General features: G+C 48.6%; 1 protein-coding gene across 2 annotated transcripts in view; it reads right to left on the reverse strand.

Moving 5' to 3' along the window:
* DNA2 (DNA replication helicase/nuclease 2) overlaps positions 1-24,879 on the reverse strand; it is a 105,147-nt gene that overhangs the window by 7,710 nt on the left and 72,558 nt on the right. For both annotated transcript variants that reach the window (XM_078783682.1, XM_078783683.1), the window contains 5 exons: positions 24,669-24,778; positions 24,356-24,580; positions 20,162-20,358; positions 4,013-4,102; positions 3,659-3,839 (listed from right to left, as the gene is read on the reverse strand). In XM_078783682.1, the coding sequence (XP_078639808.1) occupies positions 3,659-3,839; positions 4,013-4,102; positions 20,162-20,358; positions 24,356-24,580; positions 24,669-24,778 (803 nt within the window). The remainder of the gene's footprint in view (positions 1-3,658; positions 3,840-4,012; positions 4,103-20,161; positions 20,359-24,355; positions 24,581-24,668; positions 24,779-24,879) is intronic.

The raw sequence follows: 24,879 nt of genomic DNA on the forward strand, positions 1-24,879 counted from the left end.
TGCGAAGTCCTTCCTTGGCACACCTGAGCTCCTCACCACATACAAGGCTTTCATCCGCAGCTCTATGGAATACTGCTCTCCCCTCTGGTCTGGTGCTCCTGCCTCACACCTAGCCCGTCTTCACGCTGTTGAAACCAAAGTGTTCAGAATCATTGGAATCTCCCGCGATGAAGCTAACTCCAAGGGCCTTTCACTCACTCACCGCAGGCAGGTTGGTGGTCTTTCCGTCTTCTACCGACTCCTCTCTGGCCTTGCCCCCCCCCAGCCCTCTCTGGGCTCTGTCCCCCAAATATTCCTACAGGTCGTACAAGATATGCCTGCAACCCTCTTATGATTAAACTGCCAAAATCAAGACTTTCTGCTCACCTTCACTCCTTCATTCCTCTTTTCTCCCGACTCTGAAACAAACTCCCTCACTCTCTTCAATCTCATTCCACCCTCCAGGTCTTTAAAACAGCTGTTCACCACCATCTCTTATCCTCCCCCATCCAAAACCTTGATCTTTTCTACCCCCGCTAATTTCGGTCCCCTTGTGTTTTATACTTCTCCCACCCCCCCCCCCCCCTTCCTACGCCTCCTGCCCCCAAGCCCTCTCCCTCCCACACTTCTCTCTGCTCTCAAATGTTGTGGTTGTGTGCTTCCCCTTCTCTCCCCATCTTGTCTTCCGCTCCCTCTTTTTGTATATTTTGTTTGTCTGGTTGATTTGTTTGTGAAATAAATGTTAGCTCTTTCACGAGCCTCGATTCAGTGTACAAAAAAAAAAAAAAAAAAAAAAAAAAAATCTGTCCCCATAACCTTATCATCGGTGCTTTGCATTTGGTACACGAAGACATACAGGGGAAGGGGGGGGGGGGGGGCGGCAGCAAAACTAGCAACCATAAATGAACATTTAAATTAACAACATTGTGGACTTCCACACTGAAACCCTTAATTTATTCCAAGCCCCATTTTATGTTCCAAGTTGGTTTCATTCAACCATTGTTAAAACAATTACACCGAGATCATGACTTATCTCGATCCGTCAAGTCGTGAGCGACTTCCGGTCACATTAATGATCCGATTTCTCCAAACATCCCTATCCTGCACTGCTTCCCGAAGCTCTGGTAGAGACAGCCAGGTGGCAGCCTTTACCCCGTCCATCCAGCACAAAAAGGTCTGCCTCTTCCTCTTCAATCCATTGCTAGTATGGTCGACTTCTTCAGACTTTCATTTTCTCCCACATAATGTACCCGAAGTATGAGAGCTTCTGTTTCAGCATCAGCGCTTCCAATGTACATTGTCGTCTAATTTGTTTGTTCTTCTTGCAGTCCACGGAATTTTTAACATTGATCTCCGACATCACATTTCAAAACTGGAAACTAACAGTCCATGCATTTCCCCTCCACTTTAGTTTTATAACCCAAGAAGGTGAAAGTTTCCACTACTTCCACGTGATCACCTCCTAATCTAAACACGTCGATCTCAGCAGTTGACAAGATTTTAGTCTTTTATAGGTTTCCATAAAGATGAGCTTTTTTCACTTTTTCTTTACTGTCTGCAGCAGTTTCATCAAGTCCTCTTTTCTGCCAATAGAATAGTGAGGATCAACAGAGCATCAAGTCCTTTGACATTAGGTTGGTGATCTATCTTCCTCAAATCCTGGCCACTGCCTCCATCTCATCAAAGTTTGATTTCCTCACTATACAGATTGAATAAGAAAGTATTCCAAAATGCAAAGTCTGCCTATGTCTGCTTCGTACAGTAAACCCTTGTTAAAGGCACCAGCGAAGTTGGGCGGAAGTTGTTTTCACCCCTGTCTGTTTATCTGTCTGTGAACAGGATGTTTCAAAAAGTTGTGGACGGATTCGGACAAAACTTGGTGGATAATGTTTTGGGTTTGTGACTGAAGAATTGATTCAATTTTGGTGAAAATCCAGATTCGGATTCGGATCAGAGAAAGTTTTAAGTGATTCTTTACCATTGCGTGATAGGGCTAAAACCGATATATAGCAAGTTATCTCGAAAAGTTATGGACGGATTCGGATGAAACCTGGTGATCTGATTGGGTGTGTGACAAGGACGAATCAATTTCTACCCCCGCTAATTCACCCCAGATACACTTTTTTGAAATTCCAACTTCTTTCCTGGAAGTCCTTGGAGTGTCCATATGTTTTATACCTCTCCCACCTCCCCCCAAGCCCTCTTCCTCCCACAGTTCTCTCGACGTCCCTGCTCTCAAATGTTGTGTTTGAGTCCTTCCCCCTCTCTCCCCATCTTGTCTACCGCTCCCCTTATTATATACTTTGTGTCTGTTTCACTTTTTGTGCGATTAATGTTAGCTCTTTCACGAGCCTCGATGTTGTATCCAAAAAAAAATAAAAAAATCCTTTTTGGTTAAGATCCGAATACGAATCCAGATACGAGAATTTTTTTTTTTTTTTTCCAAGTGATTCTTCACCATGGAGTGATATGGCCAAAAACGTTGTATGGCACGATATTTAAAAATGTTGTGGACATGTCAAAACTAGGTGGATGATCTGGTTAGATGACAAGACTAGCTTCTGCCCTCACGTTTTCACCTTAATTTGCTTTCAAATTGGTGTTATGGTCACTCAGCGGCACTGCTGCGGTGAGGGTGCTAACAGGTGTGTGTGTGTGTGTGTGTGTGTGTGTGTGTGTGTGTGTGTGTGTGTGTGTGTGTGTGTGTGTGTGTGTGTGTGTGTGTGTGTGTGTGTGTGTGTGTGTGTGTGTGTGTGTGTGTGTCAGACTACCCAGTTTGAGTCAGGTCTTAAATTTCTGACACGATGTAGGTTGAAGGAAGCTAAAAAGATGAACAATGGAAAGGTATGGATACAGGTATCATGGGTTCTTGTTCAGTTCAGTGTGCACGGATATACCTCCTTTGCTGAAGAACCAGCCATCACACCTAGACTGGACTGAGCCACGCTGTTCATGTATTGGTCGTCAGCAGGAGGCATCACGCCAACTTGTATCTTTACATCATTCTCTCTCTCCACAGCTTTTAGGGCCTGATGTATGTGCTCTCTCTCAATCTCTTTTGAGGTCCCCCAGAGGTGGATCTGGAGTGACCAGCTAAACAAGGTTATCTTGGGGGTGTGGTGGTTGAACATTCGAGCAACATGACCTAACCACTCCAGTCTGCACTTGGTCACCTGGGTTATAGTCTCCAAGTCTCCCCACAGATCCCTGGTCATCTCAAAACGATGTGATGTTCCCACGGCTGCTGGCTGGTGATAGAGGATGGTGCGGATACACTGGTGGTGAAAGGCATTGAGCCTCTTGGTGTCTCCGTTAGTGTCCAGCATTCGGGGCCGTATAGGAATACTGAGATTACAGATGCCTGATATACCGCTGCTCCGTGTTCACATGCACACTTTTCTTCCTATCTCGTCTAAATTGATTTGTAATTATCGATCAAGGCTGTGGAATGCCAGATGTGGACAAATCTGATTTTAATTTGAAATATGGCCTTTCCCATCTGAGCCCTTCTCTAGCAATGCTACGACTGCAGGTTCAAATCACAAGTAATGTGTTGATTTCTCCATAGTCTTATAATGTCCTTGTACTTCACATTACAGTACATTGATGGTTGCCAAATGTATGTTTATAATAAGCTTTAGACGGTATAAAAATAAAAAGTAGGAGTAGGTCTATGCACCTGATCAGTATCCAGGAATAGCACAGGCTTTGCTGGATCCAAGGCCTCCTTGAGCCAGCTTCCTGGATCGAGGGCCAAGTGGGGCAGACGAGGTAGGCAGAGCCGGCCATTCGCCACACGTTCAGATCCACAAATTAGATGCCCTTCGTACGTCAGTTCATTGCTCAGGAACATTATCTCTCTGTGTGAAAGAGAACGCAAGAGCGAGTGGTCCGGTCTGAGCTGTGGCAAAAGTTGGGGTTTCTCGTGCTTCCCCTTTTCTAAGAATTAGGTAACTTTGCCGTTATGGTGCAGTAAGGAACGTTTTTATCAATGAATCGATAAGCGAAGGAAAAGTAAAAAAATAGATTTCACCTATTCATGCGATATTGTACGTTCAGCTGAACCACAGCGGTTGCATGTCGCTCCAAGCGCTTGAACAGGCTTTCATCCATACCCAGCGCCCTAGAAGAAAAAGAGGAAGCAAATGCTGCAGAAATAGCCCAACACATGGTTACAAACATCAAATGATTTGTTATGTGACTTTATATTCTTTATATTTAGCCTGGTGTTGGCTTAGCGGTTAGGGTGCCGGCTTGGGGTCCGAGGATCCTGGGTTCGAATCCCGGTCGATCGCTGAATTAACGCCAGGGGGGTTGACTCAGCCTGTCATCCTTCCGAGGTCGGCAAATTGAGTACCAGCTTGCTGGGATGAATGATCACGGTGTGCATGCCGGTTTAGAATAGGTGCACCGTATCCCTGCGCATCGTAAGAGCGTGACCAAGGGTTGGCGTCAGGAAGGGCATCCGGCCATAAAAACATTGCCTCAAACAGGGAACCATGATCGTCATTGGGCCCGCAAGGCTAACCCCCGCTCTAGCGGGGAAAATGGCCTTAAAACGATCATTCATTCATTCATTCATATATTCAACCGAAGGTGAGGAGAGCAGACACCACCAAGTGGGCACCCTGATAAGAACAATCAGAGGCTGCAAAATAATTTCGATTAAAGCGACATAGCAACATGCACAACCTACACCAAAAACAAAACAGCATTAATGAGAAGGGCACTCGGTAGAGCACACACCTCCACCAGGCTGAACAGTTTACGCTTTGTATCCCATCGATAGGCCGGATCTGCACCAAAATCTCGACTTATTGTCACCTAACCAACTCGTCCACCTAGTTTTGTCATAACTTGTCCATAACTGTTTGAAATGTCATGTTATATGTCTTTTTTGCTCCATTTCTCAATGAAGAATCACTTCAAAAATTAAATTCTCGTATCCAGATTTGGATCTTCACCAAAATTGAATCGATTCATCCTCGTCATACGTCCAACCTGTCCAACAAATATCGCCCGAATTCGTCCATAACTTTGAGATATCGTGCTATATATCTGTTTCAGCCCTATCACTCAGTGGTGAAGAATCGCTTACAAAATTCTCAAATCTGGATTTGGATTCAGATCTTCACCAAGATTGAATCAATTCTTCCATGTCAAACACCCAATCTGTCCACCAAATTTCATCCGAATATGTCCACAACTTTTTGAGATATGCTGCACACAAACAGACAGGGGTGAAAACATAACCTCCATCCATTACAGGTGGCAGAGGTAACAACAAACACCAAAACATGACAAGACATTTCCTCATAATTCCCCGGCCTAACACGAGCTTCTGACAAACACCTCTACATACATTTTTCTTCTTTCTCGGCATCATTAAGTGGAAATGTCATTCTTTAAAGTGCACCTTAAAGTGCATGCAGCATGCGGGTGTCGAGCCGTTGTTTTGCCAAATTACAATATTATGAGTTTGCCTAGAGGGAACCTCAATGCAGGAGGCCATTAGGGACATCAATCCCACACAAGTATTGCTTGTACATGCTCTCTCCTTTTGAAATGCTCAGCATCAAGAAAGGAAGCACCATGCACCATTTGAATGTCTTTAGTAGGACTCGGATGGGATTCCAACTACCGACCTCCCAGATTCAGAGCGGAAACTAAACATTACACCACCGAGTCTGGTTTAGTCTGGCAGCAGCACATGCACCATAATGTTTTCATTTACAACCTTATCTTTAGGCATTTTCTCTGACACCCAGATACAAATCAATCGTTAGAAAGAAATCATGGCTAAACCAGAACCGGCGGTGTAATGGATAGTGTCCGCTCCGAGTCTGGGAACATTCAGCATTTAAAAGGTTAAGAGCATGGACATTCCCCATGTTAGCACACAAAGGGGAAGCAGGAAATGCCCTGCTGAGTGTGGTGAGAAAGGTGGTGCCATTGGTGTGACGTTGCTGGTACGCAGCGTGTTCCAGGAAGTGACGGTACTTCTCCCAAGCTCAGTGGCTGTGTTTGTCTCATCTAGCAGTCCTGTGTTGTCTCATATAACCCTTTATAGTGTGTGTGTTTGTTTGTTTGTAAATGAGAAATCTCTCAAAATGGTTTGTGAACATACGAGCATTGGACAAACATGAAGGGGATTTGAACAGCATGGCAGGATTATGCAGTTGGTCTTTTTTAGAATGTAGCAAAGCTTTAGGTTGGAATGAAAAAAAAAATAACAAGAGCAATCAGAGATTGTAGACCCTCGCCAGGACGTGTTTTTAAAGTTTTTTGTGTTAAAACAAATATTGTGGCCGAACCACGTGACCGATGACATCATTTTATTTTCTCCACCAATTTATCCCTAGATGACGCTCAAGAAATTTAATCTGATCGGGTGAGGTTTTGTACTTGTTGAATTATGACATCATAATGGAGGCACCTATGACATCATCATTAGCATATATTATTCCCCATGGAGAGTTCTTTATAATGAGCCATGTCTCAGTTGTTCTATGCAGTGCTTTTGGAGATAGAGGTGCAAAGTTTTTCGTTTTTTTTCAAAATTGTGCCTGTACCACGTGACCTATGACGTCATAATTATTAAAATATTCTACAGGTGGAGGTGCACCTATAGTGAAAATTTCCTGTCAATCGGACCAACAGTTGCAGAGAAAAGCATACTTATTCTGTGCGGACAAACAGACAGACAAATGGACTAAAATGCATTACCCTCTCCTCTGGCGAGGGGAATGATAACAAGAATGAGCAATGAAAGATTGCATACCTTCACCGGAGCTTGTTTTGTGTGGTTTTATCATACGCATTTCATAGACGTACTCACATTCTAATTGAACACACTTATAGATGGACTCAGTTGAAAAAAGAAAAAGAAAAAGAGAGAACATGCACTACTGGTTACCACTAGGAGGCATTTGTGGCCTACGTGAGCACATTCTGTGAGGACAAAAGTAAACAGCTGAAACAAGTAAACAGACACAAATGCAATACCCTCTCCTTTGGCAATGGTAATAATGCCAGGACTTTTCCCCCCTGGGGGAACCATGGCAATGAAGCAACACCATACACACCCGTCAAACAGTTTATAGTTGATTTGGCAATTTAACCTCGAAGACAAGTCTGCTTACCCCCGAGCAATCCTGCTCGTCCAATAGCGACCCAATACACAGAGCAAAATGAATGAATGAATGATCGTTTTAAGGCCATTTTCCCTGCTAGAGCGGGGGTTAGCCTTGCGGGCCCCATGACGATCATGGTTCCCTGTTTGAGGCAATGTTTTTATGGCCGGATGCCCTTCCTGACGCCAACCCTTGGTCGCCTCTTACGATGCGCAGGGATACGGTGTACCTATTCTAAATCGGGGTACACACCGTGATCATTCATCCCAGCAAGCTGGTACTCAATTTGCCGACCTCGGAAGGATGACAGGCTGAGTCAACCCCCCTGGTCAGCACCCTAACCAGCGATTCAGCGATCGATCGGGATTCGAACCCAGGATCCTAGGATCCCAAGCCAGCACCCTAACCGCTAAGCCAACACCAGGCTTAGATGATGACCAGATATAATATTTATTTTAAAGCACAACTCAGCTTACAAAATTTCTCCACGACAGCAAAGAAATTAATACGTTATTGTAACCAGGATATGCCACCAATAAACCTCACCACATTAACCAGCTGACCAACATTACCTACATCTAATAGCTCATTCATTTTACGCACCGAGGGATTTTCCCAATAACGATGTTTCATACACTTCTTACGAGGTTCATTGAACGCAGGGCAGACAAGAAGAAAGTGAAATTCATAACCAGTAGCATCAGCCTCGCATAATGGACATAGCTATTGAAAAGAATCTTATGAATAGCGACCATGAGAAACAGGAAGATTATGGTTGCCACAGCGAAATTTACACATATCAACTCTGAGCAATGGATAACTCTCATTGGACAAGGAAAATACAAACCTTTAAATCCATATCACCATAGCTCTCATTTTTATATCAAAAAGCAATTAACCATGCAACTTTACAATTTGCTTAAAACAACATTTTAGTGCCTTTTGTTACATCACTTCATTGGTCAAACCAGTGATTGAGTAACGATGAATGATATCCGGGATATTTTCAAAGTTGTACTTTTTGCAAGTCTCCAAGGACAGGAAAAGTTCATCTATCAATTTAAATAATTTCATGCACTTTGAAAAGGTTAATTGTGTTGCACACTTGACGTCACCCAGAGCCAAAGCTCTCAGCTACTTATACCACCCACCACAAAACGATGGTGCAGCATCGGGTGGCGAAGGTTGGATTTGTCGAAATGGTTAAGAGAACATACTGCTTCCAAAATAAAATTTGGCGTCAACATGAATTGCCTGTTCTCTCATCATTTCAAAAGTGAATGTTGAACTTTGCCTGCATGCACAGCTTTTCAAATGCAGCGTGGGAAATGGCCGTGGTAAATGGGGAAACATAAGAATGCATGGACAGACTACAGTTCTCAATATTTAGAAGATTTAAAGCAGTACGATTTTAATCCTCATAATAGGACAGCAGATATAAAAAAAAAAAACTCATCTTGTCGCTCCAATAATTACAAAATAATGACACACACACTTAGCATAATGTCTGCTGTGATGTAATGATATGGCAAATCTAAACTTATGGTGATGTCATCATATACCTCGGGTGTCCGCAGGAGTCATGTCAAATAAATTTCCGTGAGAAATGAGTTGGGGAACATATTACATTTTGCAGTGACAGTATAAGAGGAGCAGTATAAGATTATAAGAGCAAAGTATAAGATATAAGAGTATATAAGTAAGTATATATATATATATAAGAGCAAAATCAAACCAATTTTGCTTCAGAAATGAGATGCATCAATTCAGAATACTGTTGCGAATATGGAATTTGGCCTCCATATCCGCTTGTAAATATTCCCCTATTTCCCCAATACTCCCCAACTATCCCCAATCCCCCATTCCCTAGTCCCATTGTCTGTAAACAACACTCTGTAGAACCGACCTTCCCCTTTTTCCCCCATTAAATGTCGTGCCCAGGTCCACCGCATCTCACGTAGACAACTTTCGGACATCTTGCTAGTTATTCTTAGTCTATGTCAGTTAAGGACTCCTTTCCATTAATTCTGACTCTTCGTTGCACCAGAATGTGATTATATGGCACCAGTAGTGAGTTTAGGACCTTCCCATACCTCCTTCCATCTTCTTCCCCAAACAACAACAACAACAACAACAACTACAGCTACAACAACAACTACAACCACGGCGCGCGGGGGGAGTGTGCGTCCTCCCACCAGCTCGGTTAGCCGCCATGACCATGCGCTCCACGGGGTTACCACGAAGGGGCTCCCTGTCAGCCCCTCGTCAAGGGCGGAGCCGGTAACCCCCCCGCATGCACCCAATGAGAAGCAACGAGCCGATTCCATCTGGGGCGGAGCTAACGAGCCGAGGGCGTGTCACTCCCCGCCGGATATACGCAGCGACTTACCGGATGTGAGGTCAGATGCGCCCCGAGCTTGAGCCTTGAGAAGACAAGAGAGCCACCTCCGAGCGCTGAGAGACCTCCTGCATCTTTTGGGCCGCGCTATCCTGTCCCTGAGCACAAGGTGCACCTTGTGCTGGCCATCGAATACCCGCTTTCCTTGCCATCAATCCCCGTGTGAGTCAGCCTTTTGTCCCGTTTATCTGTCGTCTGTTGGGGTTAATATAAGTGTGTCTAAGTGCCTGTCTTTCTATGATGTCCCTCTTGTAGTTGTAATCTAACCTTCCGCCTTAATATAATCTCCTCCGGAGGTCTTGAGAACCGTATCCCTGGTGTCGTGTCATTTTAATCCCAGCCGTGTGTCTTTTCCTTCATTGATCTAGCGTAGCGCGATTAGTCAACGTTCGGGTATAATCGGGTAACTTGTGCAGACGTGGTCATACCAAACCGCTCGGTAAATAACATCTAAGCCGCGTCTGTAACAATTGGTGTCGAGGAGTGGAATTCGAACCCGGGACTAAATTTATTAGGCCCAAATTTGTAGTAGAATCAATTCGGAGCGCGTTTCCCGCGCGAAATTATAACGGCGAAATTTGATTTTGTTATACGGAAATAAAAACCCGAATTTTGAAAGTCGCGCTATGGCAGACCAAGACAGCTGGGGTCCGGTAGTGGAGAGTGAGGCAGGGTCGGTCCAGGACCAAATTGAGGGACGCGAGGAGAGCGAAGCAGCGAGGGTAGCAAACGCACAAAATGGCGCCTCGCTGGTCACCGCGCCCGCGACCGTGGCAGCGCCCCCGGTGGATTTGAACTTGTTTTTTATGCAAATGAAGGCCCTTATGGACAAGAATAATGAAGAAATGGAAAGCAGAATAATGATGGGAATGAGGGCTGATAGTGAGCGGTTGGGAAACCAAATGGGGGTAATGGGAAACGAAATGGGGGTAATGAGGGACGAAGCGAGGGGTACTGGTGAGGGATTAGACAATAATTTTAGGGGATTAGACAATAATTTTAAGGGATTAGACGAGAAATTTGGGAAATTAGACAATAGATTAGGGGAAATACAGGAGGGGTTAATGGGGGTAGAAAACAGAATGGCCGCTCAAGAGAATCAAATGGAAGGGATGCAAAACGGGTTAGAGGGGTTAGAAAACACCATGGAAGGCAAATTGAGGGACATGAGGGACCAAGCGGAAAGGGAAGTTAACCAAATGGGGCAGCAGATAGAGGGGGTCAGAATGGGGGTAGAAGCCAAACTGGATGCTCACAGGGAGGAAATGGAGCAGATGAGGGTGGCATCTGGGCAGGAGATGCAAGTGATGGGAGAGGAGATCAGGAGAGGAGTGAGTGAGGAGGTCGGAGGAGTGCGCGAGGAGGTGAGGCACTGTAAGGAGCGCATGGAGAAAGAGGTGAGAAAGGGGACTGTAAAATTGCAAGGTGGTATAGAGGAGTTGACGATGGGAGTAGAACAACTGACAGTGGGACAAAAGGAGTTGGGGGACCAGGTAAAGAAGAACACAGCGGTAATAGAGGGTTTAAAATCGACACAGAAGGAGATGAAAAAGGACGTAGGGGTAATTAAAAAAGAGTGTCAGACGGTACATGAGGACCTGACGAGGAAAATGGACAAGGTGGTAGAGGTGATGGAGGTTAAAGAGCGGGAGGTGCGGGAGCACATAGAAAAAAATAAAGTGGAGTTAGAGGAAGAACTTAAAGGGGCGCACGAAGAGATGAAGGAGGTGAAGCAGAAATTAGAAGAAGTGGAAGAAGGGGTGAGCGAAATTAAGAAGCGACGGAGAGAGGATAAGAAAGAGATAAAGGAGGAAGTAAAAGAATTGGTCCAAAGTCTGTGTTCGGATCGTGATGATGTGCTCATTAACCGGATGAGGGATTCGCAGGTGATGGAGGAGAAGCGAAGAGAAAGAGGACCCGGTGTAAGTGGTGACCAATATGGTCGTGCGTATGATGCGCCAGGTGATTTAATAAGCTTGGGGGTCGAGATAGACCCGGATGTTCGTGAGAGGCCACGAGTGAGGTGTATGGCTGGTCCGGAGGGTATGGAACGAGAGGTGCGAGGTGTGGGTGAGCAAGGTTGTGGTGGTATGGAATGGGTAGCGGGTTGCGGAGGTGTGACCCATGCATCGACACCAACAGGGGTAGTTGTTGGAGGGACCGGGGAGGCACGAGAGCCCCTTGGGGGTAATGTACTGTGGGGGCCCGGCCGGTTCGGCCCCGCGCTGACCCCGCAAGGGGCGACGCACGGGGTCCGGCAGGCGGGCAACGACTCGCATGCGAGGTGGTCCCACAAGGTCCCACTCGCGCCGTATGACGGCAAGAGTGATCTACGCGCGTACCTGGCGCAGTTCGACTGTGTGTGTAAGGGCAACGGTTGGGGTGAGGACGAAGGTGGAGTACACCTGGTGGCCGCATTGCGCGGCGCGGCGGCGGAGGTGCTGACGGCATTACCAGCGGGTGCTCTCACCCTGCCAGCCCTCCGCGACGCCCTAATTAATCGATTCGGCATAGAACAGCAGAGCGAGCTTGTTAAAGCTCAGCTCGCGCTGCGAAAGCGCAAGCCCCAGGAAGCCATCGGGGAACTTGCCCACGACATTCGCCGCGCAGTGGGGATCGCACATGCTAGCATGGCAGCGGATTCCCGGGAAAGCCTGGCGCTGGACCATTTTATCCAGGCCCTCCCGGACATTGAGCTCCGGCAACAGCTCGCCATGTGGCGCCCGCAGACTCTGAGCCAGGCGGCTGACGCTGCGGCCCGTTGGGAAGCAGCGAGGCCCCTGGCCCGGGGGGGCGAGCGTCTCGCAATGGCGGTCCGCCAGGTGGGACCCCCGATGGAGGGCGGACCCCTTAGGGGGCCCGCCCACGACGTGGGTCCTGACCTGGCGGGCATGGTCCGGAGGCTGGTGGACCAGCGCCTGGCAGGACCTGGACCATGGCAGGCGGCCCCGGAGGTGGCCCGCGGTGGACCACGAGCGGGTAATCCAATTCGGACCTACAGGGGGGGAAATTTGGAATTCCGGAGGCAAGCACCTTATCAGGTGAGGTGCTATACCTGCAACCGTCTGGGTCACCTGGCGCGGCACTGTCGAGCCGCGCGCCGGGATGATCCCCGACGGTTGAGGTCCTCAACTCCGCCCAGGGGGGAGCGGGTTAGCCGACCCCAGACACCCCCCCGCCAGACCCCGGGAAACTAGAAGGTGTCGGGCACGTAGGGCGGTGTTCGGCAGCAGAGGATGGAGGAGAGCCCTCATTGACGCGACAGGTCATTTATTGTGGCCAAATTGGAACCGGTAGCCTGACAATTAGATGCAAAATTGCCGGCGTGGGGGTAGACGCCGTAGTGGACACAGGAGCTAGCGCCACGATCATCAGCCCTGTGGTCCTTGATTCGAGCGCAGGTGGCTGGGATAAGATCCAGCGCCTGCAAAATTATAGTTTGCAGCTTGCTACCGGGGTAACGGCCCCGATCATAGGGCGTGGTTCTGTGACCCTCAAGTTAGGGTCGGTAAGGAGGGAGATAGATGTTTGGGTGGCGGAGGTGTGCGACCCATGTTTAATAGGGTTGGACCTGTTGACTGCCAGCGGCTGTAAAATCGATTTGTGCCGGGGGATCCTGCAGGTGGGAGTAGAAGAGCTGCCGTTAGGGGGAGTGAGCACGGCCGAGAGAGCGGAGCTGGAGGCTTCCGAGGCCGTGACCATCCCCCCAAGGGCCGAGGCGATAGTGCCGGCCCGGTGGGCAGCTCGCCCAACATGGCAGGAGTCCTGCGGCCTGGTCGAACCGGTGGCAGCGCAGTCCATACCGGGTTTAATCGTGGGCCGCACCCTTGTAAAAACGGACGGACCGGTAGTGGCCGTCCGAGTAATAAATATGAGTACAGAACCACGCACTATAGTAAGGGGCACGAGGGTAGCTGGCTGCACCCCAGTTGAGGAAGTCGCGACAGTGAGGGGCGAGAACGTCCAGCCGAGCCGACCCCGGGGGGAGCCTTCAATAACAAGTAGGAATTGGCCCGATCCCATTTGTGAGATGGTAAATCGTAGTAGCGTAGAGTTGGGAGGTACCCAGAGGGAGGCCTTGCACAAACTGGTTGGGTCCCATTTGGACCTCTTCTCCCTGTCCACCGAGGATATTGGACGTACGGGCCTGGTGAAACATCAGATCCACACCGGTGAGGCCCGGCCTATTCGTCAGGCCGCCCGACGGCTCCCTTGGAGCAAGAGGGCGGAAGCTGACGAGCAGGTTGAAAAAATGCTCGACGCAGGTGTGATCGAGCCCTCGGGAAGTCCTTGGATGTCACCTGTTGTGCTGGTCAAAAAAAAGGATGGGACCACGCGGTTCTGCGTGGACTATCGCCAGCTAAACAACGTGACACTCAAGGACTCATATCCCCTGCCAAGGATTGATGACACCCTCGATGCCGTTGCGGGCTCAAATTGGTTCACAACTTTGGACCTCAAGAGTGGGTATTGGCAGGTGGAGATGGATAGGGCAGGGAAGGAGAAAACGGCATTTTCCACAGGTAAGGGACTGTATCAGTTTACTGTGATGCCGTTTGGTTTGTGTAACGCCCCCGCCACCTTTGAAAGATTGATGGAGCATGTACTGGGCGGCATGCCATGGCAATCATGCCTGGTGTACCTGGATGACGTCCTGGTACATGCCCAAACGTTCCCCCAGGCAGTAGCTAATTTGGACCAGGTGTTCGGGTGCCTCAGACAGGCAGGGTTGAAGCTGAACCCGAGTAAGTGCACTTTGTTTGCAAGAGAGGTGGCCTATCTAGGTCACGTGATCGGCCGCGAGGGGGTAAAAACGGACCCAGACAAAATTAAAGCGGTAGAGGAGTGGCCCGCACCACGTACCATCAAGGAGGTGCGGGGATTTTTGGGACTCTGCTCCTACTACCGGCGCTTTGTGGCGAAATTTGCGGAGTTGGCCCGTCCCCTCCACCGGCTTACGGAGAAGGGGACGCGATTTAATTGGACACGGGAGTGCCACGAGGCCTTCCAAAGATTGAAGGGGTGTCTAACATCCGCACCCCTTCTAGCTTACCCCACTAGCGACGGGGCATTTACCCTGGACACGGATGCGAGCCAGGAAGGATTGGGCGCAGTTTTGTCTCAGACACAGGAGGGCGTGGAGAGAGTGATTGGTTATTATAGTCGGGCCTTAAGTAGGCCCGAGAGAAATTATTGCGTCACTCGCAAAGAGTTATTGGCTATGCTGGCTGCCATGAACCATTTCCACCCGTACTTGTACGGGCGGAAATTTTTGGTTAGAACTGACCATTCCTCCTTGCAATGGCTCCTTCGGTTCAAGGAACCAGAGGGCCAAATTGCAAGGTGGTTGGAAAAGTTGCAGCAGTACGATTTCGATGTGGCCCATAGGGCCGGGAAGGCCCATGGTAATGCGGACGCACTCTCTCGGCGTCCTTGTCTGGGGGAAAACTGTAAATTTTGTGCGAGACACGAGGAGAGGGAGCAATTGGGCGATTCGGACCCGACCCTCGTTGTCCGGGCAACCCGGGTGAGAGGGCCAATTTTGCCACTAACCGCGGACGAAGAATTTGGAGAGTTGGCTTGGAGCACGGCCCAGCAGGAGGATCCTGTTCTGGGGCCGGTGTTCCAATGGGTCAAATTGGGGCAAAGACCAAAGGGGGAAGAGGTCACCCCCCTCGGGGCGCAAACAAAGGCGTATTGGGCTCAGTGGCAGACCCTGGAATTGAAAGGCAACATCTTGTATCGCAAGTGGGTGGAGGTTCCCTCTGATAGAACTTCCTGGCTGGTGATAGTCCCTGACAAATTCAAGAACGTCATATTGCAACAGGTGCATGGTACCCGCTCCGGCGGCCATTTGGGCAGGTCAAAGACAATATCTCGGGTCCGCCGGAGGTTCTATTGGGTGAATATGGGGCGCGACATACAGGACTGGTGTCGGAGATGCGACGCCTGTTCTGCCAAAAAGGGACCAGCACGGAGGATGAGGGCCCCCCTTCAATTACATCAGGTGGGGGCCCCCCTTGAGCAGGTGGCTATGGATATTCTAGGACCGCTGCCCCGCACCCGCCAAGGTAATAAGTATATCCTCGTTGTAATGGACTATTTCACCAAGTGGCCGGAGGCCTACGCCCTCCCCAACCAAGAAGCAGGGGTGGTAGCGCAGGCCTTCGTGGAAGGATTTGTGTGCCGGCATGGGATTCCACAGGAGTTGCACACCGACCAGGGACGACATTTTGAGAGCAAATTGCTAAAAGATGTGTGCAGTCTCCTGTCAATTCGGAAAACCAGAACAACGCCTTTAAGACCTCAATCTGACGGGATGGTGGAAAGATTCAACCGAACTCTAATCCAACAACTGGCACTGTTCACCGCCACCCGTCAGGATGACTGGGACGAACATCTCCCTTACTTGCTCATGGCCTACCGAACCAGCCAGCACGGGGCCACCGCATGCAGTCCAGCGTTGCTTATGTATGGGCGGGAGTTACGGGCTCCCGCCGACTTGCTATGCGGTCCCGTGCCAGACACAGTGGTTAACCCGCCGAGGGAGGGGTACGCACGTCACCTAGAGGAAGGCATGGAGCTAGTCCATGCCTTCGCCCGCCGCCAACTCCATCTGGCGGGGGAAAAGATGAAGCGCAGGTACGACGACCGGAGCCAGGGGAGTCAATACGCTCCGGGGATGAAGATTTGGTTCTTTAATCCCCGGAGGCGGAAGGGAAGGTGCCCAAAACTCACCTCCCCCTGGCAAGGCCCAGGAGTCGTCCTGTCGCAAATCTGTGACGTGGTCATTAAGATCAAAATGGGGCCACGAGCCCTCCCTCGGATCGTCCACGCCGACCGGATAAGACCTTACACCGGCGAGCAGGCGCCCCCGTGGATTGCCTCGGCTTTAGATGCCGAGGCGGGACCCAGTACCTCTGAATAAGGGGGGCTTATTAGTGCCAGAGGACTGGGGGATTGAGGAGCGATGTGCCCGGTGGGTAAGAGTGGCATCCCTGCCACCCTGCCCAAGTGGGGGCAAAGGAGCAATAGTTTATGGGGTGTATGGCAGTGAAAACTAGCCCGGGTGGGTTAGGTTATATTGTAGGGATCTAGAAGATGACATTAGGTGACGATAAGTTTAGTTAGTGACTGATACCTGTAGTGGGGACGCAGGTAGATTAGTGTGGATGATAATGACGAGGGAGCGCAATAGTTTAAAAGGGACGACTGGGAAGCGCAAGTTTCAGAAGGGAGTAGTTAGCTGAGATGATGCCGTGTGTGTGAGAGAATTGAACAGGTGTGATTGCACAGGTGTGCAACTGGACAGGTGTGTGGAGCAGTGTGTGAGTAGTGAGTGTGTGGATCAGCGCGAAAGCGCTTGGGGAGAGAAGGGTGCAGGTGGCACCAGGTGTGAGAGCACAGGTGTGCAGGTACAGGTGTGTGGAGAGAGTTGGAGTAAGTGGTACGGAGTGGTGTGCATGGTGCGAAGGTGTGGATGGGGGAAGAGTGGACCCCTTTCACGAGTACCCGGGGCGGGTAGTGTAAGTGTTAGGTAGAGGGTACAGGTAAATTGTGGTTGGATATTGGCATCTGTGGTGCGGTTGCAGAATGGTGTTGTGAATGGGTGCATTAGTGTTGTGGAAATGGCTGGGCGTGTAGCCTGTTAGTGTGTGTAGTTGGTTGGGCACTCCACCACTGTGAGGATGTCGGCCAGGTGAGGCCGCAGGTGGGCTCTGGGAGCCGGTAGAGTTGTGGATGGGGCCCGAGGATCCGGAGGACGGACCCGGGTAGCCCAGTGCCAGAGAGGGCACCGAGTGGGGAGAGAGCCAGAGGGCCTTCCCCAGGTAGTTAGGTTAGGGTGAGGAGCAGGTAAGCTCGGAGGCAACTGCAGTGGTGGAGGTGTGCAGGTGGGTAGACCCACTGGGAGAGGTACACGCCACAGCCCAGAAATTGTGCGAGGGCACCGGGAGATGAATCGGGGGAGTGAGACCCCAAATTGAAGAGCACCACAGTCTGGCCAATGGGAATTGGTTTTTAGAACCCATAGTGTAAGAGGGCCAATGGTTTGGCCGGAGAAAGACCCCGGGTAGTGTAAAGTTGTTAAAGTCACTTAGGAAATAGTTAGGATTGATGAACCTGTCGCACCATACGCAGCCACTTACCTGTGGTGATGATGATGACTCCACACCTGTGTTTTCTTTGTTCTGTGTGCAGAAATGAGAATTGCTGTGTGGATTGGTGAGACGCATCACGACGTGGATGAGACATTGGGGTGATTCCATCTCTCCCTCCCTAGGAGGGACTGATGATGAATTGGTGATGGCAAATTATGATGTTGAGTTGGAGATGGCAAATTTTGAGGAAAGTTGGAAATAGCAAATTTGATTGGTTAGGAGGGAGAGAAGACGAATTTGGTTTATGGGAGGAACGGGGAAAACAGTAGGGATGTTTGTTGATTTGTAAAGTAGATGTTTATGGGTAGTGTTGTGTTTTGTGGATACAGTAAGGGGTAAGGGAGGGGCCATGTAGGTTACCTGGTGGGGGGGGGGGGGCGTACGGTAGGAACGTACCTGTCTCACCTGGTTCCCATGTGCCCCCAGTGTGCATCATCTTGTATTGCGTGCACTTTTGCGCCCTTACCACCTTACTCACTTGTCTGCTTCTTTTGTCTCCCACCTCCGAGGATCTGGCTTTGGGGGCAGAGAGGGAGGAGAGAGAGGTGCTGGCTACGCAGTTGTGGGCCTGCACTTTCGCTGCTTGCTGCCTGGATCGATACACCATATGGACCGCAATGTTTGTGGCCACCCACCATGGACCGCAGTTCTTATGCGGCCAAGCACCACCCGTGGATGGACCTATGGGTCAACGTGGCACCGATGCCATACAAGGTGAACCACTAACAGTTGGCCCCCTGACAGCCACAATAGAGAAATGGACGCGGTTGGCGCCTTTCTTTATTTTTGAAAGAAGTAAGAAGGCCAAGTGCACCACACGAAGGCAAGACCAGCGGCAGAACATCGGCCGGCTGCGACACCACACAATGATTCATAAACACTTTATTGGTGCACCGGATGGTGCTCACTGTGTGATGGGGTGGTGCTTGATGCTTGGAAGGGGTGCTCTGCACATTATTAAAGGCCGTAGGCCACAGAGCACTCGTGGGTTGGTGTACCGATGCTGGCATGCGTGCTCTCTCTATGCATAACATCTGCATGTGTTCCTCCAAAAACAGGTCCTGGATCGTAGTGTAAATATCAGCGTAGTCTTGTGTAAATAATGCTCCCTACCGGCTGTATGTTTAGCTTGCGAATTCTTTCCGGATTCGGTTATCCTGTGGGTGTGTTTCTGTGAGGAGAAGGGTGCAACGTCGCAGGGGGACATATTTACTCATTTGTGAATATCTGTAAAACTGTCGCACTCAGGGTAGAGTTAATAGTAGAGGGAACTACATTGCGTGCCACACTAAAGTAGGTAAAAATTTATCGGGTCGGGACGCCCCGAGGGTAGAGAAGGGTGCAATGTTGCGAATATGGAATTTGGCCTCCATATCCGCTTGTAAATATTCCCCTATTTCCCCAATACTCCCCAACTATCCCCAATCCCCCATTCCCTAGTCCCATTGTCTGTAAACAACACTCTGTAGAACCGACCTTCCCCTTTTTCCCCCATTAAATGTCGTGCCCAGGTCCACCGCATCTCACGTAGACAACTTTCGGACATCTTGCTAGTTATTCTTAGTCTATGTCAGTTAAGGACTCCTTTCCATTAATTCTGACTCTTCGTTGCACCAGAATGTGATTATATGGCACCAGTAGTGAGTTTAGGACCTTCCCATACCTCCTTCCATCTTCTTCCCCAAACAACAACAACAACAACAACAACTACAGCTACAACAACAACTACAACCACGGCGCGCGGGGGGAGTGTGCGTCCTCCCACCAGCTCGGTTAGCCGCCATGACCATGCGCTCCACGGGGTTACCACGAAGGGGCTCCCTGTCAGCCCCTCGTCAAGGGCGGAGCCGGTAACCCCCCCGCATGCACCCAATGAGAAGCAACGAGCCGATTCCATCTGGGGCGGAGCTAACGAGCCGAGGGCGTGTCACTCCCCGCCGGATATACGCAGCGACTTACCGGATGTGAGGTCAGATGCGCCCCGAGCTTGAGCCTTGAGAAGACAAGAGAGCCACCTCCGAGCGCTGAGAGACCTCCTGCATCTTTTGGGCCGCGCTATCCTGTCCCTGAGCACAAGGTGCACCTTGTGCTGGCCATCGAATACCCGCTTTCCTTGCCATCAATCCCCGTGTGAGTCAGCCTTTTGTCCCGTTTATCTGTCTGTTGGGGTTAATATAAGTGTGTCTAAGTGCCTGTCTTTCTATGATGTCCCTCTTGTAGTTGTAATCTAACCTTCCGCCTTAATATAATCTCCTCCGGAGGTCTTGAGAACCGTATCCCTGGTGTCGTGTCATTTTAATCCCAGCCGTGTGTCTTTTCCTTCATTGATCTAGCGTAGCGCGATTAGTCAACGTTCGGGTATAATCGGGTAACTTGTGCAGACGTGGTCATACCAAACCGCTCGGTAAATAACATCTAAGCCGCGTCTGTAACAATACATTTACTGTAAAAACTCAATTATTTGGTTAATACAAGGAATTGCAGTACAGTACTTTGCTTTGGTGCTCAGAACCAGGGGTGGAAGCTGCAGGTGGTCACCAACGAGTACAAAACGTTCGGAGTGTAGGAGGGGCGCCAGGCACAGCAGCTGGCTAACCTGTGATGCTTCATCCACCACGCAGAAATCGAATCGCCGTCGAGAAAACAGAGGGTGCCGACACGCACCCATGCACGTTGTAGCTACCACCGCCTGTGTAGGTATGTTGGTATACGTACACAATCAGGATCCGCGACCTTTACAATTGATGGCATAATCAGTATTGCGAAAAGTGCAAGAGTAATATTTTACTCGAATAATCAGTCGTTTCATTAGAGAATAACTCCTCAGGAGAATTAGTTATAGCAGCATCAGAAGGTCTACCTTTAGGGGGGGGCCTGGGGCATCAGTCACTTCAAGTTTTTGAAAAAGTTTGATTTTTGGTACCATTTTGAAGCTTAGGGTCTAAGTAAGAATTTTGGTCCGAGTGGACAAAGATCACATGGAGTCTTCATACATTCCCGCCATTTTCCAAGATGGCCGCCATCAAAATCTAATACTGACAATATCTCGGAAACTAATCAACCTAGAAACATGAATTTGGTGTCTATACCTAGGTTTCATGGTCAAGGAATCAAATAAAACCATTTCTGACTACATCAGAGTATTTATTTGTCCCGAAATGGTAAATTACACAACAAACGTTATAGCAGAATTATGCATGTTAACAATTAAGCACATACGAACGTAAATTCTATAAAATACCATGAATATAAACCGAACATTCTATTTTCATTGTTCTTAGTGATATTTGATTGATTAGGTAAGTGCAACTAAAAAATCATTACTCATTCTCACAACCATCATGGTCATTTAGTTGGGACATGTGCACTTGCATAAACGTGAGCACTTCAAGTCAGCTTTTTTGCACTTGCATGACGAGCAAGGTTTTGTGCACGCGCATTTTACGTCTAGATCAAACACATCCCTGGCAAGGGGCAACGTGGTCCAGATGGGAACCAGTTGGCCATCTTTTTCCATCCATCCATGATTGCTTGGGCTTGGGACTAGTGCCAGTGGCTCGTGCGCTGTAGTCCAGATGCTCGCCTGGAAGACACTCCTTTTGAGATGTTGGTCCAGCGCATCACTTGTAGGGGGTATTCTTTCCACATCCCTAGTCCTGTGACAGAAAACCCTCATTCGAACAAGGTCAACGTTGGTGTCATCAGTGATAGGTTCGTTGGAGTACATTTTGCAAACAAAGTGACTCACCACTTCCCTCAACTCTGGCGATGTAAGAAACGGGGTGCTAGCAATTGTCGCAAACTCACTCAAGAGGGGTGGAACCTCATCTTTCCGCTTGAAGCAGTATCGCTTGCCCTTGAATTTGAAAGCTGACGTGCTGTCTGATCCAGTGAATGCATGAAAGAGAGCCAAGGCTTTGCACGTTGTCACACCCAAACTTGAGGCAATGTTGTTGAGGGAGATCATTTTGACTGTCTTTCCTGCTTTGAAAGAAATCCAGATATCTGACTCCGGATTCACCGCCTTGATGTGGTGGAAGTTACACAGAAGTATTACGACAACGTCTGTGTCGCCAGTATAGACCATTCCCAGTGATGAATATTGGAGGGCATGAAGAAGATGTACCAGGACACGAGTGTCTGCCTCCTCATGATTACATCGTCCCATGGGCGGTCCATTCCCTGCATTGAGGACTTGGTCACCAGAAGTGATATAAACCTGTTTGCCATCTTGGAATGGTGTTTGCACAATGCTTGTTGACAGGAATGAGAAGAGCTCTTTTTTATTTTCGGCATTAGCCAAAAAGTTTTGCCAGTTTCCAGGCACTTTGGCAGAACCAGATACTCGCTGTCGTGTGCCTGTTCCTCGCTTTTCTCTTGTGGTCGCTTTGATTGACATTGTGCGATACTGATCCCATACAATATCCACTCTCGCTGCTCTTTTCAACTCATGCTGGATTCTTGGGCAGAATACTTTGGTGAAATATTCATCAAATGTTTTGCCTTGGACAGTTGTGCCAGGAAGAGAGTGGATCAGTGCACCACCATCAATAACGATGACCCCATAATCATCTGGTGCGACGAGCTCCTCATCCGCGGATAGTCCGGTACTTGCACTTGCTTCCATAATGCACGCCAATAAATCTGACTTGGTGCAAGAGTTGATGGACCCATCAGAAGCCAGTGCATCTGGTGATGAGGAGGATTCGTGACGGAAAAATTCCTCCAAATTTCCACCCCGGCTATCAACCATAATGAATGCTTGTCCATACAGCTCTGTATGTTGTTTGAAGTGCTGCACCTTCTTCTGAAGTGCTGTCTTTTTTCGAGTTTTCTCCTCATGGAACAGCAGCAAGTTGTTTTTCTTGATCGGAGCTGCCAGAGGTACATCATTTGAGTCCAGCACATTCTTCCGAAAGTGGTCATATTGCTCTTGTCCTCTAGATTCTAAGACACGGACCGATGTGGCGGCAGACTTGTCAACACACACTTTATTGTCTAATGTAACTAGTTCTGCACTACTCTCTTCAAAGGGATTCCCTCTGCTTTGCAGCACATCCATGAGATTTGTGACATGACGCCTAAATCGGTGCTGGGATGTACTTCCTTCCTCGTGATGAGGGAGCTCTTGATCTTCGTCGTCATCTACATCAGTGAATTGCTCTAGAACACGGCTAATTTCTGGACCAGTTGCAATCCAGCGTTCTAGCATCTCAGGGTTCTCTGTGATCCCGATCACTCCCCCAACCCCTTTCACCCGTTTGTTGGCCTGCTCGTGTGCTTGATCAATCGGAATGGAAGAGTAACGATGATTGCTTCGACTTATTGCCCAGTGACCTGCTTCAAACTCCTCTTGGATGCTAGATGGAAGACTTTCAAGGTCTCTGATGAATACGGGAACCCACCTTGCATAATTCTGGTGATCAAGTGCAAAGAACAGAAGCACAAGGTTTTGCAGAGTAGCCACCATAAGTTTGAACTTTCGCTCTGTGTGATCTAATAAACATGAAGATGAGCTGTTCGTACTTGTGAATGAGTAACCAGAACTGCACTGTTGGTTTCTCTTTGCAAGCTACAGAGACCCAGTCGTCGAAGGTCATTTCACTTCCGCCGTCCTCATAGGCTCGTTTCAGTAGACTATCGAGCACCACAATTTTACCATTTCGGGACAAATAAATACTCTGATGTAGTCAGAAATGGTTTTATTTGATTCCTTGACCATGAAAACCTAGGTATAGACACCAAATTCATGTTTCTAGGTTGATTAGTTTCCGAGATATTGTCAGTATTAGATTTTGATGGCGGCCATCTTGGAAAATGGCGGGAATGTATGAAGACTCCATGTGATCTTTGTCCACTCGGACCAAAATTGTTACTTAGACCCTAAGCTTCGACCTGGTACCAAAAACTAAACTTTTTCAAAAACTTGAAGTGAAAATGAAAATTTGTTCATGGTGGGAACCCCACTACTTGTGATTACAGTACTTGCTAATACTAATATCCGAGCTGGGCTGTAGGAAAAAAAAAAAAAAAAAAAAAAAAACTACAGTAGACCAGAAAATCACAATACAGAATCACATTTAATCAAAATCATCCGTCCACAACTTTGAGATATCCTGATATGTATAGTTTTTGGTCCCATCTCCCAATGGTGAAGAAGAAAAAAAAAAAAAAAAAACCACCTTTAGAGGCCATTTTTCCCCGCAAGCGGGGGTTGGCCTTTTTCGGAAACCGTGGTAGTTGTTGTTTTTCGGTCCCCTTTTTGAAGCAATGTTTTACGGCCGGATGCCCTTCCTGACGCCAACCCTTTTTGCCGCCTTTAACGACAAGCAGGGAATTTACCAGTGAACTGGTACTCAATTAGCCGACCTCGGAAGGATGACAGGCTGAGTCAACCCCCCTGGCGTCTCCCAATGGTGAAGAATCACTTAAAATTTCTAGTAGTCGGATCCGAATCCAGATCTTCACCAAAATCTAATCATTTCGTCGTTGTCACATATGCTACATCCCTGCCAAATTTCATACAAATCTGTCCACAACTTTTTGAGATATCTTGTTCACAAACAAAGAGACAAACAGGGGTGAAAACATAACCTCCATCCACCTTTGGTGGCGGAGGTAAAAGGTAAAGCATATCGATGGACACCAGACAAGCTGGAGGCAAAACACAAATATGCACAACCAACCTGCTCATTGTACAATTGTGTGAGCTGAGAAAGAGTGGAAATAGAACGTGCACGGCACAATTCCTCCTCGGTCTTGGAGCGCAAAACCTCATGCACTTTTTCTGCGCGGCCGAGCCGAAGGAACGGCACTTGAAAGCGTGTCAACTTGAGCAAAACATTGTCGACGGCAGAGTGCGTGAAGCTTGCCAGTAGAACCGAGAAGCCACACGCATGAAGGATTCGTACCTAGTACGGCAAAATAAAGAAAGCATACAATGTCGGCAGTGGCAAACAGTGCAATGCAATCGACGGGTGCACCGAGCGATGCCCGCACCAGCGAGCAGATCGTGGTGGTTTTCCCGGTGCCAGGCATTCCCACAACAAGGGTGTAGTCCTTCGAGAGCAGAACGCGTTTCATCGCCTGTCTTTGTGGCCTATTCAAACCTAAAAGGACGGCAGAAGGATGTGTAAATAATTCAAGTCTCCAGACACTTATATGCCCTCATTGTCCGATACACAAGAAACAGGGAGGGGAGAGGGGAGGG

This window comes from Myxine glutinosa, chromosome 8, assembly GCF_964187855.1.
Source record: "Myxine glutinosa chromosome 8, kmMyxGlut1.1, whole genome shotgun sequence".
Classification (NCBI taxonomy): Eukaryota; Metazoa; Chordata; class Myxini; order Myxiniformes; family Myxinidae; genus Myxine; species Myxine glutinosa.